Source organism: Hoplias malabaricus, chromosome 5 (assembly GCF_029633855.1).
Source record: "Hoplias malabaricus isolate fHopMal1 chromosome 5, fHopMal1.hap1, whole genome shotgun sequence".
Lineage (NCBI taxonomy): Eukaryota > Metazoa > Chordata > Actinopteri > Characiformes > Erythrinidae > Hoplias > Hoplias malabaricus.
The window spans coordinates 43,840,031-43,855,035 of NC_089804.1; the positions used below are offsets into that span (position 1 = coordinate 43,840,031).

At 37.8% G+C, this 15,005-nt stretch overlaps 1 protein-coding gene across 5 annotated transcripts in view; it reads left to right on the forward strand.

The window, feature by feature from the left end:
- Positions 1-15,005, forward strand: part of src (v-src avian sarcoma (Schmidt-Ruppin A-2) viral oncogene homolog) — a 77,173-nt gene that overhangs the window by 35,232 nt on the left and 26,936 nt on the right. For 2 of the 5 annotated variants that reach the window (XM_066670881.1, XM_066670884.1), the window contains exons 2-4: positions 5,866-6,133; positions 8,690-8,789; positions 10,958-10,975. In XM_066670881.1, coding sequence (XP_066526978.1) covers positions 5,875-6,133; positions 8,690-8,789; positions 10,958-10,975 — 377 coding nt within the window. In that variant the 5' untranslated portion in view covers positions 5,866-5,874. Of the gene's footprint in view, positions 1-3,625; positions 3,806-5,865; positions 6,134-8,689; positions 8,790-10,957; positions 10,976-15,005 lie in introns of all 5 variants that reach the window. The other 3 variants (XM_066670883.1, XM_066670885.1, XM_066670882.1) reach the window with 2 other exon arrangements.

Consider the following 15,005-nt stretch of genomic DNA (forward strand, 5'->3'; position numbering starts at 1 on the left):
GTGAATGAGTGTGTATGTGAATGAATGTCTGTATGTGTGAGTGAATGAGTGTGAGCCCAGATATGGATTGGCGCTCTGTCCTGGGTGAAACCCTAGTGCCCGATGCAGTCCTCCAGGTGGACGGTCGTTCTGGTCGAGAGTACGCTGTGCGTGTTTGGCTGCCACTTCTCGCCAGTGTGTGTGTGGATTGAGTGTTCTGAGCAGTGTGGATTGTAAAGCGTCCTTGGGTATCTAGAAAGGCGCTATATAAGTGTAACGATAGATAGATAGAACATGGAATTAACAGGCTTTAAGACCATTTATAAACCTTTATATGTGTAGTCTTATTTTAAAGTGGTAACCAAATATATATAATCAAGATGCAAATTGGGGTAGGAGTCAAACAAACAAACAAACAGAGAAGTTAGAAAAAATGGTCTGTAATGGTGAAGAGAGAACTTTCTGCACCGTTCTGTCATTTGCATGCTGAGACACAAAAACAGTAAGCCAACTGGCTACTTGTTGTTATTCCAGTGCCAGAGACAAAGATGATTGTTTAGTGCACTTTACTTAGTTTGAACAGAGGATGAATTAAATAATGTTGCATTTTCACCATACAAACATTAAATTTGGCATGCACCTGTGGTTGATTTTACTGTACGCCCTAAGTCTTCTATTTATAAAGACCTTAGCATGTAAAGCTTTATAATTTTTGGTTTTATGTATATCTTTATTTCACATAGTCAAAATGTGCAACATGACATTACGTAATGTGTTAATGCATTTGGTTTTATTATTTGTTTATTGTTTTTACTACATCTGCCTTACTCAAATACACAAATGCTAAGAGTTTGGAAACTCCTGAATACCTTTATAAAAGCTCACATTATACATAGCATGGCTGGTTGAAGTATCACTCAAATGACAAATTACTTGACAGATGAGTAGGCAACATGTTAATATAACATTAAAAAAATAAATACATAAAAAATCCCCAATCAAATAAAATTACAATAAGTAACCAATGTAGTTTGTCAGTTGGCATTGAGGGTTGATGTTTTAATTTGCAAAAGCAGTGTTTGCTTGTGGATTCCCATAGTCCTATTATACAATCCAGCCCTGTAGGTACTGCTGTGGTCAATGTCTCATCACATTCATGGCATGCACAGTGAGAGGTCCTCTCAAAACAATGACCATAGCCGTGGGCACTACAGACAAACAGGGCCAAACATGCATGGATCAAAAATAATGCCTCATTCTCTTCCGGTTAATGACAGCTGAAGTGGGGGCAGGAAACCTGTTAGGCATGGTTCGGGCTTTGACAGCTGCTGCGGACACGGGCTCTTTTGGACCATGTCCAAAACAGTCATTTGAGGACAAAAGTAGCAGTGGATTTAACAGTACTATTTTATGGCTCACTGTTGCACTTATGGTAAACCCTTATTGTATTCTTTCTCAGTATAGTGCACAAACACACATTCCAGAGGGACCATACAGCTCATGAATAATGAATAACTAGATTTCTGTGCATATGGCTGAGGGAATGCTAAATAGTTGTTGTATGTCTTTTTTCCCCAGTGGGTTCATGTTTTATTTTCATTGCATATTCATATAGAAACAAATCAATTGCAGTTTGCAGTAATCCATACATTTAAGCTTAGCAGTGTTAGCAGGAATAACAGGGCAATAAAAGGGGGATTTTTGTTGGGAACTGGTTCCAAAATTACTAAACCAAACTGGCTTGTTGCTGTCTATTGAGATTAGCTGTAAGGCTACCAGTGAACTAGTTAGCTTCCTGATTCCATCTGGATACTTAATAATAAATACAAGTTTTATACTAATGAATATACAGTGCCTTCCATAATTATTGGCACCCCTAGTTAAAATGTGTTAAAAGCCTTTTATAAATAAATATATTTTTTATTGCAGAAGCAATCTGCAAAAATCCTGACCAAGAAATTCCCATAAAATGACCTGTTCCACAATTATTGACACCCTTAACAATTTCTTGGAAATAAATGTATTTGAACCATTTATGTCATTTCTACTGTAGTGTATAAAGTGGATCAAAGTATCTAGGAACCTTAAATTAGTAATTCATCGCTTCCTCTTTCCCTGGGTTATAAATATGGCATTACACAGAGGCCTATCTCTCTTACTCACCCTTAAACATGAGAAAGACACGAGAAAACACTATTCAAGTAAAGCAGATGTGTGTTGACATTCATAAATCAGGCAATGGCTACAAGAAAATAGCCACTCACCTGCACATGCCTTTATCTAGAGTCACAAACATCTGGAACTGTGACAAACAAGCCTGGTAGAGGACGCAAGTATATCTTGCACCACGCACAGTGAGAAGGATGGTAAGAGAAGTAAAAAGTTCTCCAAAGCTCCCTGTAAGAGAATTGAATCAAATGGTAACATCTTGGGGTTGCAAGGTCTCTCAAACAACCATCAGGCACTATCTACATGCCAACAAGCTGTTTGGGAGGCATGCATGGAGAAAGCCTTTTTCGTACATTGGGACGAAGCTACTCTGTTGCTACTCTATAGCAGAGTTCAATAACGGGCTGCTGCAGAGGCAGAGCTGAAAATAATAAATATGTTTTAACCATTTGGAAAAAAAAATCTGGGAAGCAAATTAAGCTGAACTGGTATATTTTATTATATATTTTATATTTTATTATATATTTTAAAATATTTCAGCAGTAAAAAAAAAAAAAAAGAAAGTCTTAGGATATAATTATTTTCAAACAAGGGAACACTTGGCTCCCTGTCATCCGCTAGAGGTACTATACCAACAGAGGAAACATGGTGCAACATATTCCCTCGCTTAAGGGCAAGGCTGACCTGTTTCTCCAGGTTGGAATTTCCCTTTCAAGAGGTTCTGATCTTTAGATCTGATATTTACTTGTAAATCATATTCCAATATTCAGTGAATACTAGTGAATAAATGTTAGCTGTTTTGACTGTGAAGAATATGGAGACTCCCATACAAATCTATCAGTGCATTCTAGTGTGTGTTATGAGTTGACTCTAAAGCCTGCAGCTCTGTTTGGCCATATGAGAAGTGAACTGAGATACATACTCATTGAGTTCAGGAATGGCCTTGGCCCACTGCCCGCACACTGACCACACAGTAACACTGCTTTGCTGGGATTTTTTTCCAGTCAGCTATACCTGAATCAGTTCTGAACTGTTAAGAACTGGTGGAATGCGTGATGCACAGAGCTGTCACTCTCACTGTGTGACTTAGGGGTAGCAAGACCTTCCAGCTCCATCCTCCAAGACTTTCCAACTTCACTGGCAAGCAGAGACTTGAGCTGACAGGTAGTGACAAACACTCCTGCAGAGTGGAGACAAGGGGAAAATGCAGTGTGTGTATTTGTATGTGGATGGCAGAATGAGTGTATACTTGTTTTTATACGTTTTAAGCACTTCAACTCTCAGGAGCAACAGCATGTATATATGTATAATATGTTTGCAAGCAGGCTGACAGTTCCACATGAGTTGTCTTCTCACAGAGGAAGTATAGGCACACATACTATGTGAATTAGTTTAGGTCTGGAGTGAGAGTAGGGCCTGTTTTTTTCCCTCGGATAAAATGAAAGTTTATCAAATATCGTTTATCTGTTTATATTAGGGGCGGCACGGTGGCGCAGCCGGTAGTGCCGCAGTCACACGGCTCCAGGGACTTGGAGGTTGTGGGTTCAAGTCCTGCCCTGGGTGACTGTCTGTGAGGAGTGTGGTGTGTTCTCCCTCTGTCTGCGCGGGTTTCCTCCGGGTGCTCCGGTTTCCTCCCACAGTCCAAAAACACACGGTGGTAGGTGGATTGGCGACCCAAATGTGTCTGTAGGTGTGAATGTGTGTGAATGTGTGTGAATGTGTGTGTGTGTTGCCTTGTGAAGGACTGGCGCCCCCTCCAGGGTGTATTCCCACCTTGCGCCCAATGATTCCAGGTGGGCTCTGGGTTACAGATAATGAATGAATGAATGAATGTTTATGTTAGACCTAAACCCATCAGAAATATGGTATCATCCAGACAAATAATTAACTTGCATTAATGGACAACTTGACTGAAAAATCTATCTATATACAGAAGACCACAAAATAGTGATCTCTGATTTTTGGACAGTTGTGCATTTGTTTCCAAATGCTACCAATGTTAAAAAAAAACAAGTGCCAGCGTGAATATGTGTGTGTGGCTGGCAGTAATGTAACATAAAGGAATGTGCGTGTGTTCTAGTGAAGTGGGGGAGAACAGTGTGAAGATCTGATTGCAGGAACTGTCAGAGGTGTGTGGGTGTGTATGTGGGGGAGAGAACAGCTGGAGGAGTGTACTCTACAGTTTGGCAATGCTCACTCTAAAATGGATTGTACATGACCCCATACTACTAGAAGACACACTAGAGGGCCTCTTACACTCCCCTAACACATTAATGTCTTTGCTGTTTCCAGCTTCTTGTTAGTGGGAGATATGGTCATAAATCAATAACAGTATCAAATGAATAACATTTCAGGTTGATTACGATTAATGAACAATTGTTATGTTTTAGTTTTTTGGCCTCATAGTTCACTGACAAGGCTTGCACTGTAAATATGCTCAAGTAATAAGGCCTTTTCACACAGAGTCCAATTTGTACTCACAAAAAAACGCACGTGAATTTTTTAAACCAAATGTACGTCTATTTACTGTGTCCTAATCCAATCCTAAACTGACGGATTGTGAATCTGCGTCATGCTTTGAAATAGAACCTGTTCTGCGTTGGCGAATGCATTGCAAATTAGGCCGACCAATCAGAGTGTCGTTGTCATGTTTACAGATCAAACTAATTAGCAAGGTGCACAGATCATCTTGTTCATAGCAGAACACAAAACCTTAAAACATAACCAACACGCTAAGAACTGAAATGCAGAGGTTAAAGGAAAATATAATCCCTTTTAATGAGAGGAGCAACACACAGAAGCAGAACCCCTCAAACTCCCCCAGTGACCTTTGGAATCACTGCTGACTGGGGGAGACTAGGGCTGATTCAGTGTGGCATTTAGTTGCAGTGCATAATTGTTCCTACTCAATAAATCCATGTAATCTTCCTATTCCAAAGTTATTTCAGAGTGCTGATACAAAAATAAATAAATAAATAAATAAATGTGCGTCAGATGTAGGGTGAGAGAAAGAGAAAGATATGACCTACAGGCACATGCACTCTCTGCTTGGAGATGTACAATCTGTTTGAGTGGCTCGATTGTCCACTATGTTTATGTTCTCCTCCTTGTTGCTTCGGTGTGGCAGATTGGATGGGCCAGACTACATGTGCAGTAGTATGGTTTTAAGGGCATAGCACATGAACACAATTTTAGCAAATGAACAAAATTCATATAAAAATCAATATAGGTGTGATTATGTTGATTAGAAGTAGAGATGCTCTGAATATTTGGGAACACTTTCAGTGATTGGCAGAATCATTGAAAAGATTGAAAAATGTATACAGAATAATGATGCTTTTAATGAGGCTGTCACTTTTTCTAGTTCCTGGCCATAGATGGGAACCAAGATGGGATTTTACTTCTTAGCTTCAGGGCTAGTTGTAACGTCTCCAGAGTAATATCCATTTTAACTTGTTATTTTCAAAATGAGACACAACAGAACACATTAAAGTGTCTTCACTTGATTTCAGTTTCATGCATTTGAGGCAAACATAGCTCCAGAAAGAGTAAAGAACAGAAAGGAGCATTATAAGCATTTCTCTCTCTCTCCCCCATTCCTTCTGTCTCATTCCTTATCTTGGTGTGCATGAAATTTTTTATTAATTAATTACATTGAAACTGCTATATAAACAATTTCACTAATAGCTATTTCATTCTTACATATGTTCTCCGCAGGCCTAGGCCATGGGAGCAACAAAGAGCAAGCCCAAAGAGCCAGGACTGCGCTCCAGAAGCCTGGACGGAACCATTAGCACAGGGGGTGGGAGTAGCAGCAATGGAGGGCACCCTCACCAGATCCTCACACCCAACCGCAGCCCAACAGTAGATGGTACAAGATCTGTTGCCCAACCCATGCACAACAGCGCTGAGCGAGCCCTCTTTGGAGGTGTGGACACATCCACTAACAGCATCACCTCCCCTCAACGCAGCATCCTGGCGGCAGGTACCTTGCATGTCCTAAAGTTTTATTATCTAATTGCTTGAGCCAGTGTAAAGGGTGGGGAGAGAAAACAACAACAACAAAACACGTCATATACCATTACATTTCTGTGTTGGTCTGTTCAGGTTGTGAATGTGTGAGTGACTGGGTGAGTGTGTTTTCCTGTAATGACTGTTGCACTGCCCAGTTTGTGTTAATAGTTGGCCTGAATAACAATGAGGCTCTGGACTTACCATGACCCTGATCAGGATGAAGCTGTTACAGAAAATGAATGAATGAAAGTTTTAAAGCAATTTTTAATATAATGTGTAATTGTAACTGGAATTTCAAACATTCTTCCAGTCGTTTCTAATTTTAATGGTAACTGTTGCCTAGTTTTAAAATGACAATTATTTTATCCAACAAAAAAATAACTTAAAATTAAATAATTTTTAAAATGGTAAGCAAGAATAATTTATTGGTCACTGCATTTGATATGAGATCCTTCAAGCAAAAGAGCTGCAAAAGCATTTGCATTGATTTGTTCAATTCTTGGGGCTAGCACTGTACACAAAAGTACAAAAGGAGTTTTGGTTTACACAATTTTATGGTGATTTCCATGTTAGCGATCATGAATGTAGTGTATTGATGCACTTTTTTTTTTCTTTTTTTTTCAAAAATGGCAACAGTTACCATAAATTATTTCTATTATAGCTATACATTAAAATGAAGTGGTATGCTTTTAAAAAATGGTTGTAATACTTATTTGGACAGCTAATACCTCAAAATAGAAAAGGCTGTGGAATCTCTAAAAACATTCTACATTTGTCTCTGTGAAATAGCCAGTGGAGCTGACCGCAAGTATTTAATGTGGCATCTCTCAATGCCTGCTGTGGTTCAGCTTCAGTTTTGTGACAGATGTCTTAATAATCTTAACCAACAAAAGCATATTTTTGTCAAAGTGTGGCAATGACCCTGCCAGCCCTAGAAGGAGGATGTTGGAGGCAAAGAGCTGTTTGGCATGACCCCCTCTATCCAGCTTCTGGAGACTCTGGCCACACAAATTTACAGGTGAATAAGGCTGATATACTTAGAGATTCATTGAGATAGAGTGCCTAGTCAGAACTACCTGTGGTATAAGCTAAAATCTTTTCTCCCTGGTATATTTTGTGCTGGATTTTAGCATTCATTGAAAAAGCCCATGTCTACTAAGGGTGTAAAGTGTAATGGTACCCCAAAGTACCCCCACATGCTGAGCTGACCTTCATGTGAACTGTCAATGAGTGTTTGCAAAAGACCTTATTGTTTCAGTGATTCTCGTGGGACAGGAGCAGCCTGCTCACTTTAAGCTGAAATGTATTCTGCAGTATGGGCCATGGCTGGGAGAATGCATAAACAGTATAGTTTATAGTTCTTATGAAAAATTTAAGTGGTTTATAATGTGTAGATAAACCATCTCTTAAAACTGTTCAGCAAAAAGTTTTATTACACATGTCCCCCTTACTTAAAATTTCTTACATTTTATTCATGTTTTCATTTACTTCATTCATTTTCTGTAACTATTTCATCCTGTTCCAGAGCCCACAAGGAATCATTGGGTGTAAGGGTGGAGCACATCTTTGACACAGGGCACCAGTTCATTACAGGGCACCACACATTCACACCTACTGACACTGTATTAGCCAATCCACCTACCAGCTTGTGTTTCTGAATTTGTGAGGGGTTTAACTTTAACTTTAAAATGGTGTTGCGAGCTGAGCGTTTGAGTTTCCTGTAGTGAACTGTAGCCCTCTGCAACACTGGGTTTGGTAAAATCTCTAGGAACCGGAAGGTGATCAAGTGTTTAGAATGGGTTTAATTTAGTGTAATGGCATGTGGCAGGTAAGTGACTTCTTGACTGTGTAGTTGAGTCATTTTTAAATAGATTTATTCTGTCAACATCTCCTATGTTGATGTTTTATTTTTTGACATCATTTAATTTTACTAGCTGCTCTTTACATCGTATTGTTATACTAAATTATATTTACAGCTAGGAATGTTTTTTTATTTCATTTTGCTCATGTAAATTTACTTTTTTGGAGATGTGTGGTTCTGCTCTGATTGTGATGTATAGGTGCATGTGATGTCTGACACTATTTTTAATATGTTTATTAATGAATGTGCATCACATGACAAATGGTGTCTACACATATATCCAGTTTACTAGAAAGCTGAACTAAATATTAGTAATTCTAGATCAAAACTAACGACATCAGACATAGACTTGAATCTTTGTCTGGGCTAGTCAAAGTGGCCACTTAAGTCAAAACAAGGCTTTATACAGTAAATGGGAGATGTGTCGTAACCACGAAACATCGTAACTCGGGACTGACGTAACCCGAGGACCTCCCGTATAGGGGAAAGTCTTACCTAGTGTTCCTTAAAATGTTTAAATATGATTTTAATAAGGGTATGCCTTTATTTTATTAGTTTGTGTCACCTGAAATGTATTTGAATGAAGTGAGAAAGATGATGATGATGATGATGATGATGCACTGAAAAACTTGATGAACCTCAATAATGTATTGTTCTTATATGTAGGAGGTGTGACCACCTTTGTGGCACTGTATGACTATGAGTCACGCACTGCCTCAGATTTATCATTCAGGAAAGGAGAGCGGCTTCAGATCGTCAACAACACGTAAGAAACCACACACTTCCTTTACTGTGTTGATACATTCACGCTCTGATTTATTTGCTGTAAAGCCGTATCTATGATAGTGGACCAGACACAGCAGTTGCTGCTGGTTCAGTGGCCCTCCAGTGTCATTGCTGGATTGAGAATAGTCTACCAATTAAAAATATCCAGCCAACAGCATCCTGTGGGAGGCTTCTTGTGTCCACTGATAAAGGGCTAGAAGACAACAAACTGTGCTGTGGTCATTGGAGCTCATAAAATGGACATTGATTGACAGGGCCTCAGTACAGTGAGGCCAATAAGAACAGAAGTCATTTCCATGCATCCTCACCAAAAAGATCTCTTTAATTCTAAGAGAAAAAGAGAGGCGGTACATTATAATATAAAAACCACACTAACAACATTAATGGAAAAATATACATTATGTTTAGCAGCTGCGCATAAAACTCTGGAAATATGGGGGTTCCTGCAGCCCCCTCGGAAACACACACAGCCCCCTGTCACCTCTCTACAGGCATTTTTTTTTCATGCATTGTGGGGGAATTCCATAGACTTCCATTCATTTTGTGAAGACTTTCCCACACACAGACACACACGCAAATCTCTGTAGACTGTCTGCTCTGTTTGCTGGCTGCTTTGCCACAAAAGTGCACTTAGCGCCACCAACCCCCTCCCCCTGACTGGTAACCATAGGAACAGGCTTTCCTCTGAAGGCTCTGGTTTTGTGAGAGATGTTTTTTTTTTTTTTTGGGCTTTCCCAGCTCACAAAATATCACTACCGTGTCTTTGCTTCTGCTTTTTTGTTCTCTCTCTCTCTCTCTCTCTCTCTCTCTCTCTCTCTCTCTCTCTCTCTCTCTCTCTCTCTCTCTCTCTCTCTCTTTCTGCTCCTACTGATCACTTCTTCAGAATGACATGGACACTATCATAAGAAAAAGAGGACAGCAACAAACAGTTTCTTCTGTCTTCACATGTACAATCAAGATGCTCAAGTCACAAGAAGTGAATAGGAATGCACGGCTGTTTGCTGTGGAATCAATACCAGTGCAGTGGACCATAGTCTAAGCACCCCTGTGTATACACACATACCAAAAATAAAAAAAAACATGGTCCTAAATCTCTTTAATATCAAATTTAATTGACGGCTCATCAGCCTCAAATGACACATTTTTAGAATGAGCTGTGGTGCTGCTATTTTAATCACTCAGTGTCACTGCTGGACTGAGTATATTCCCCCAACCAAAAATATTCAGTCTACAACATCCTGTGGATGTTAAAAAACTTGAGGATGACAGTCAAAAAAGTATATATATTAGCTACTTTCTCTGACTTTACATCAGAAACGTGGACTCAAGCAAGAGGCAAAAAGTTCCCTTCCCTGTGGCCATGGTGACTGTGACTGTCAACATTTACAATTAAATTCTATTGAAAAGTTGAAAAATGGTGTAATTCAACTTCAAGAAAAGCACAAGCTAAACATTTAACTGCTCCACAGTATCCACTGTATCCAACGTGTGGATAAATATTTTCAAAATAGGAGTGAAATAAAAATGTCTGCAATCCATTTAAATCACCACACATAATTAAAACAAGAAAGTAATATATGACTGCAAATTTTAGCCTCTTTGTGCAGGTCCCCTTGCAGCCATACTGGCATAATGTGTTTTTTTTTTTTTTGCCCTGGTTTACAAGAGTCATAGTGCATGCAGGTTCATGGTGCACAGAGTGAAATTAATCGTAGAATTAATAGTAGAAGGAGAGCTTGTGTGTGCTGCAGTGTTTCTTACCACTGTGATATGTGGACAGCATCAGTGGCACATTCCGTTATTAACCAAGAAAATGGTGTCCACTTGAGCCACTGCAGAATTGGCTTAAAATGTAAATGCTTTAGATGCTATTTTGTAGATACTATATGTATGTTATAAATTCCCTGTCAAAGACATACTGAGAAAATCAATTTCAGTGGTTGTTTTTTGTCTCTAGACAAATTATAGTTTCGCATTGTTCATGAATAAAATTAATTTATTATTATTATTATTATTTCTTTAGAATTGTCAATGATTCTGCATATGGCTTTTGCTTTAATTCCTTTAATGTGTTTTCTATTAATCCTGAACCCTTTTCCTATCTCCTTCCTCTTTGTGTCTCTCACATGTGGTCACATTGTTTTCTAGGAGAAAGCTGAACTGCAGGTTGGTAACAACTGCTTTGCCTTCCTTGCCTGATTTCATGTGTGAGTCTCTCACGTTATTCCTCTAAACGGGAGGCTACGGGAGCCTATTTTGTCTAGGCTTCTGGAGACAAAAATAGTCTGCCACCTGCTAGCCATGTCCTTCACATTCACCCTGCTTTCACAAGTTTGTGCCAGTTTCATTCTCATTTGCTTGCAGGTGCCATGATTTCTTCTGGTTTAAGTCTGTTTACATTCTACCATCTATCATTGGTTCCAGCATTTGTGTTTGTGATTCACTTTATGTCAACGTGTAGAAGGGCTGGGATGTAATGGAAGTATTGGGAATGCATATTCAGACTAGGGCAAGGTTTTCTAGGATATTTCTTTACTTACTACACCTGCTCAAAAGTTGCAGGTGTTAGACACCTCTTCTAATGAGAAATGTCTGTTATGTTAAGATGTCCTCACTGCTGGCACAGATGTTCCTAACCCACACTGCTTAAATAATTTTCATAGAAACTCACTGCTAATAACATGGGAAATGCCCAATGTCACCATGCCAACTGCCAAGCGTGGGCAAGAGGGACATAAAGCTTTTCATAACTTTGGATTCAGAAGAATATTGGGCCAGCCATTGTCTACAAACCTTTGACCACGGGGTGTATTTATCTTACAACCCCAATTCCAGTGAAGTTAGGACATAAGTGCCATAAGACATAAATAAAAACAGAATGAGGTGATTTGCAAATCCTTTTCAATATAGAAAATCCTTTTCTATATTCAATTGAATAAACATCAAAGACAAGATATTTAATGTTCAAACGGATAAACTTTATTTATTTATTTTTTTTTGCAAATATTCACTCAATTGACCAATATAAATATGTGGTTTTTGTAGTGTATTCAGTTGAATATAGGTTGAAAGAGGATTTGTATCATTGTGTTCTGTTTTTATTTACACAACGTCACTGGAATTGGGGTTGTAAATCTTTCAGAATATGCACTTATATAATATAAATGTCAGTTTTATAGTTAGGTGAATGTAGTCACTCTTTTTCCACATAGTGTACCTGTAGGGAATCAAACCCCAGTCTGCTTCTGTTTGTTACACTCACTATATTTCCCAACATAATATATAAATAGGAGGGAAAATAAAAACATATGACTTAAAAATGTAGCAGATATAGATGACAAAAACCATCTTGACCAACCCAGATGTTCCTGCTGGAGCATGAGTAAGACTAATACGTTTTTAAGGATGTTCTGGTACCAATTTAGAATTAAACCATATCCATCTACATGGTTAAACCTCAGATCTTTCCAGATCTTGCCTTACTTTATCTTCTCTATCAGTCTGCATTAAGCTTGTTGGATTCATGACATGTTTGTTTATAAATTTAAGCATTCAACAGATTAACCACCAACAGAGTAACTTTTTTAACACCCGTGATAACGTGATGTACCTTAACATGTGAAATGACTAAATTTACATTCTTAGATCTTAGCTTTTCTTTACATTTATATTTTCAGTAAGTTATCTGACACTTTAACAAACAAACAAAAAAGAGGTCACTGTTTAATTTTTATATCTGTGTTGCAAACATTTATTAAGATGTTTAACACTTAATCAATGACAATGTAATAAACAGGTTTTTAAACCATTTATAAACCTTTACAATTGCAGTCCTATTTTAAAGTGGTACATTTTTTTTTAAGGAAGACTGATCTGGAAGCCCTAAGCTTAGCATTGATTGTGATGTAATAATGGACTTGCATTATGTTAACATACATGTCTTTAGCTAAAGATCCATCTAGGTATCATCTCTAAAGACATACAATTATTAGTTTTGGTAGTTGATTTTGATTTAGTTTTATTCTTGGTCTTTTGTCACATTTTAATTTTTTTTAGTCAAAAGAAACATTTTAGTATAACTTTAATTAATTAAATGTTAAAAATGTTTAGCCTCATTTTAGTCTATTAGTCATTTAGTTTAATTTGAGTGTATTTATTAAAAATAATTTTCTTTTTTACATAGTTTTTTTCTGATTTTTGTAAATAATAGCTTAACATATGTGCTACATTTAAAAATGTTAGTTTTTAATGAGTTTTTTGGCGAAATACAGTCGACTTATACCATTTTATACCAAAATCTCCTCAGCAACCTAAAGGAAAACCTTCTTTCTTCTTGTTGCCCTGTTTCTTGTGATTTGTTTTTTCTTTTTTACGTCTGACTGGGAAATAGAAAGCGTTTTTTATTAGTACTGAAGAATCTATAAAATTATAAGTTATACATATACATAATAAAAAAAGAGTATGCTAGTAAGTAAAGTAAATATAAACAAGTAATAAACATAAATAAATAAACATAATAAGTTTATAAACATAATAAAAATAAGTAAATAAAATTCAAGAACTTAAGAGTGCCCCCTACGGGATGTGATCCCGCCTTGATTCCGGGTGGACACCGGACCCACCGCGACCCTGAACTGATACAGATGAGTGAATGAATGAATGAATTTAAGAGTGTGGATGAAGAGTTTGGAAGGAAGTAGAGTTAGGGACGTTTAAATGTTAATGAGCAGTGACCAGCAAATATAGACGTTGTCTCAGGGGCTCATCACACTAAATTTAATGTTCTCAAGGTGCAAAAAAAAAAAATGGGGCCAAGCTGCCTCTAAAGACCCTTCATTGCTGAAGTCACACTGGATGACAGCAGTAATTTAGGCTTGATTGCTAATCTTTTGTCCATATTGTGTATCCCTAAGATGTAGTAAAGTATGTTTGACTTGCATCTGTAGTATCCCGTTCTTAAATAATTAATGTGCTTATGCATTTTGAATGGCACATTGTAAATAAATAATAATAAATAATAAATGGAATTTTTAAAGCGCTTTTCAGTAACCCAAAGACGCTGTTACAATCAGATGAACACATAAAGACAATAACATCCATAACACTACATAACATACAATGATACAAAACAGGAACAAGGTACATGTGGCTTATACGTAAGCCCTGAATATGTCGTGGTGTGTGCAAAGCCCTTGTAGTTTGTGGAAACCGGTTGTGTTGTAATGAGTTAAGAGGCCTTGGCAGCTAGGTCATGCAGTTCTTTTAGGTTGTGTGTTGAGTCAGCAAGCAGCAGTGTTATTACTTGAGGAAGGAGGAGGAATGATCAAGTCAGTAACTTCCCTCTGAAGCTCAATGAGGCTGCCAGTAATTCACAGCCTGTCTGCCTGAATAGAGCCACAACACATAGAAAAATGGGCAGGCAGGGGTAGGGAATTAATTGATAGAGACAATAAGCATCACCATTTCAGGACTGTTAAAACAGACATTGACTGTAATTCATTGTTTGGTGTCAGAAAATGACACCAAAGACACACACATTTGCCTTTATTCCAGCTTTCCTTCTTTGTATATGGAGGAGACTTTGAGTTCTTCAAAAATCTGCAGGAATTCTTTTCACTGTTTCTTTTCTCAGAAGCTAGTTGCATTTTTCTGGGTCTCACAATCTAACTAATTTAGTTCATAAGACCTTACTCCACATCACAGGTGTGATATTCATCATTGATATTATGGTAGTGGCGTGGGTGCCATATTGGGGACTGATTGTCTATTTTCAGAATTAAACACTAATGTAAATAGATGGGAAAGATGGTTAAATTTATCTCATACACAGCTGCTCTTCTTGTACTGGAGAGAGTCTCACAACACTCAGAGGCCTCTCCACATCAGGGGTGTAAAGGATCCAACAGTGTTGCATAATGAGGAGAAAAAGACCTGTGGGCTACATTAGCATTTTCATTATGGTATCTAATGGAAAACTGTTAGCAGGTTAGAAATAATCTGATCCCACTGTCCTATGCATTCTGAGATTATAACATATTTTTGGAGGATAATATTTTATTGCGACTGTCTGCCTAAATTATTTCTCTGATTTAGCTTAAAGTGTAATAAACTAGTTCTTCTTGTCTCAGTGTGAGTGATCAATGACAGATGTTTCCACACAACAGATAAGCTGTGTCATAATATAATTGTTTGTACA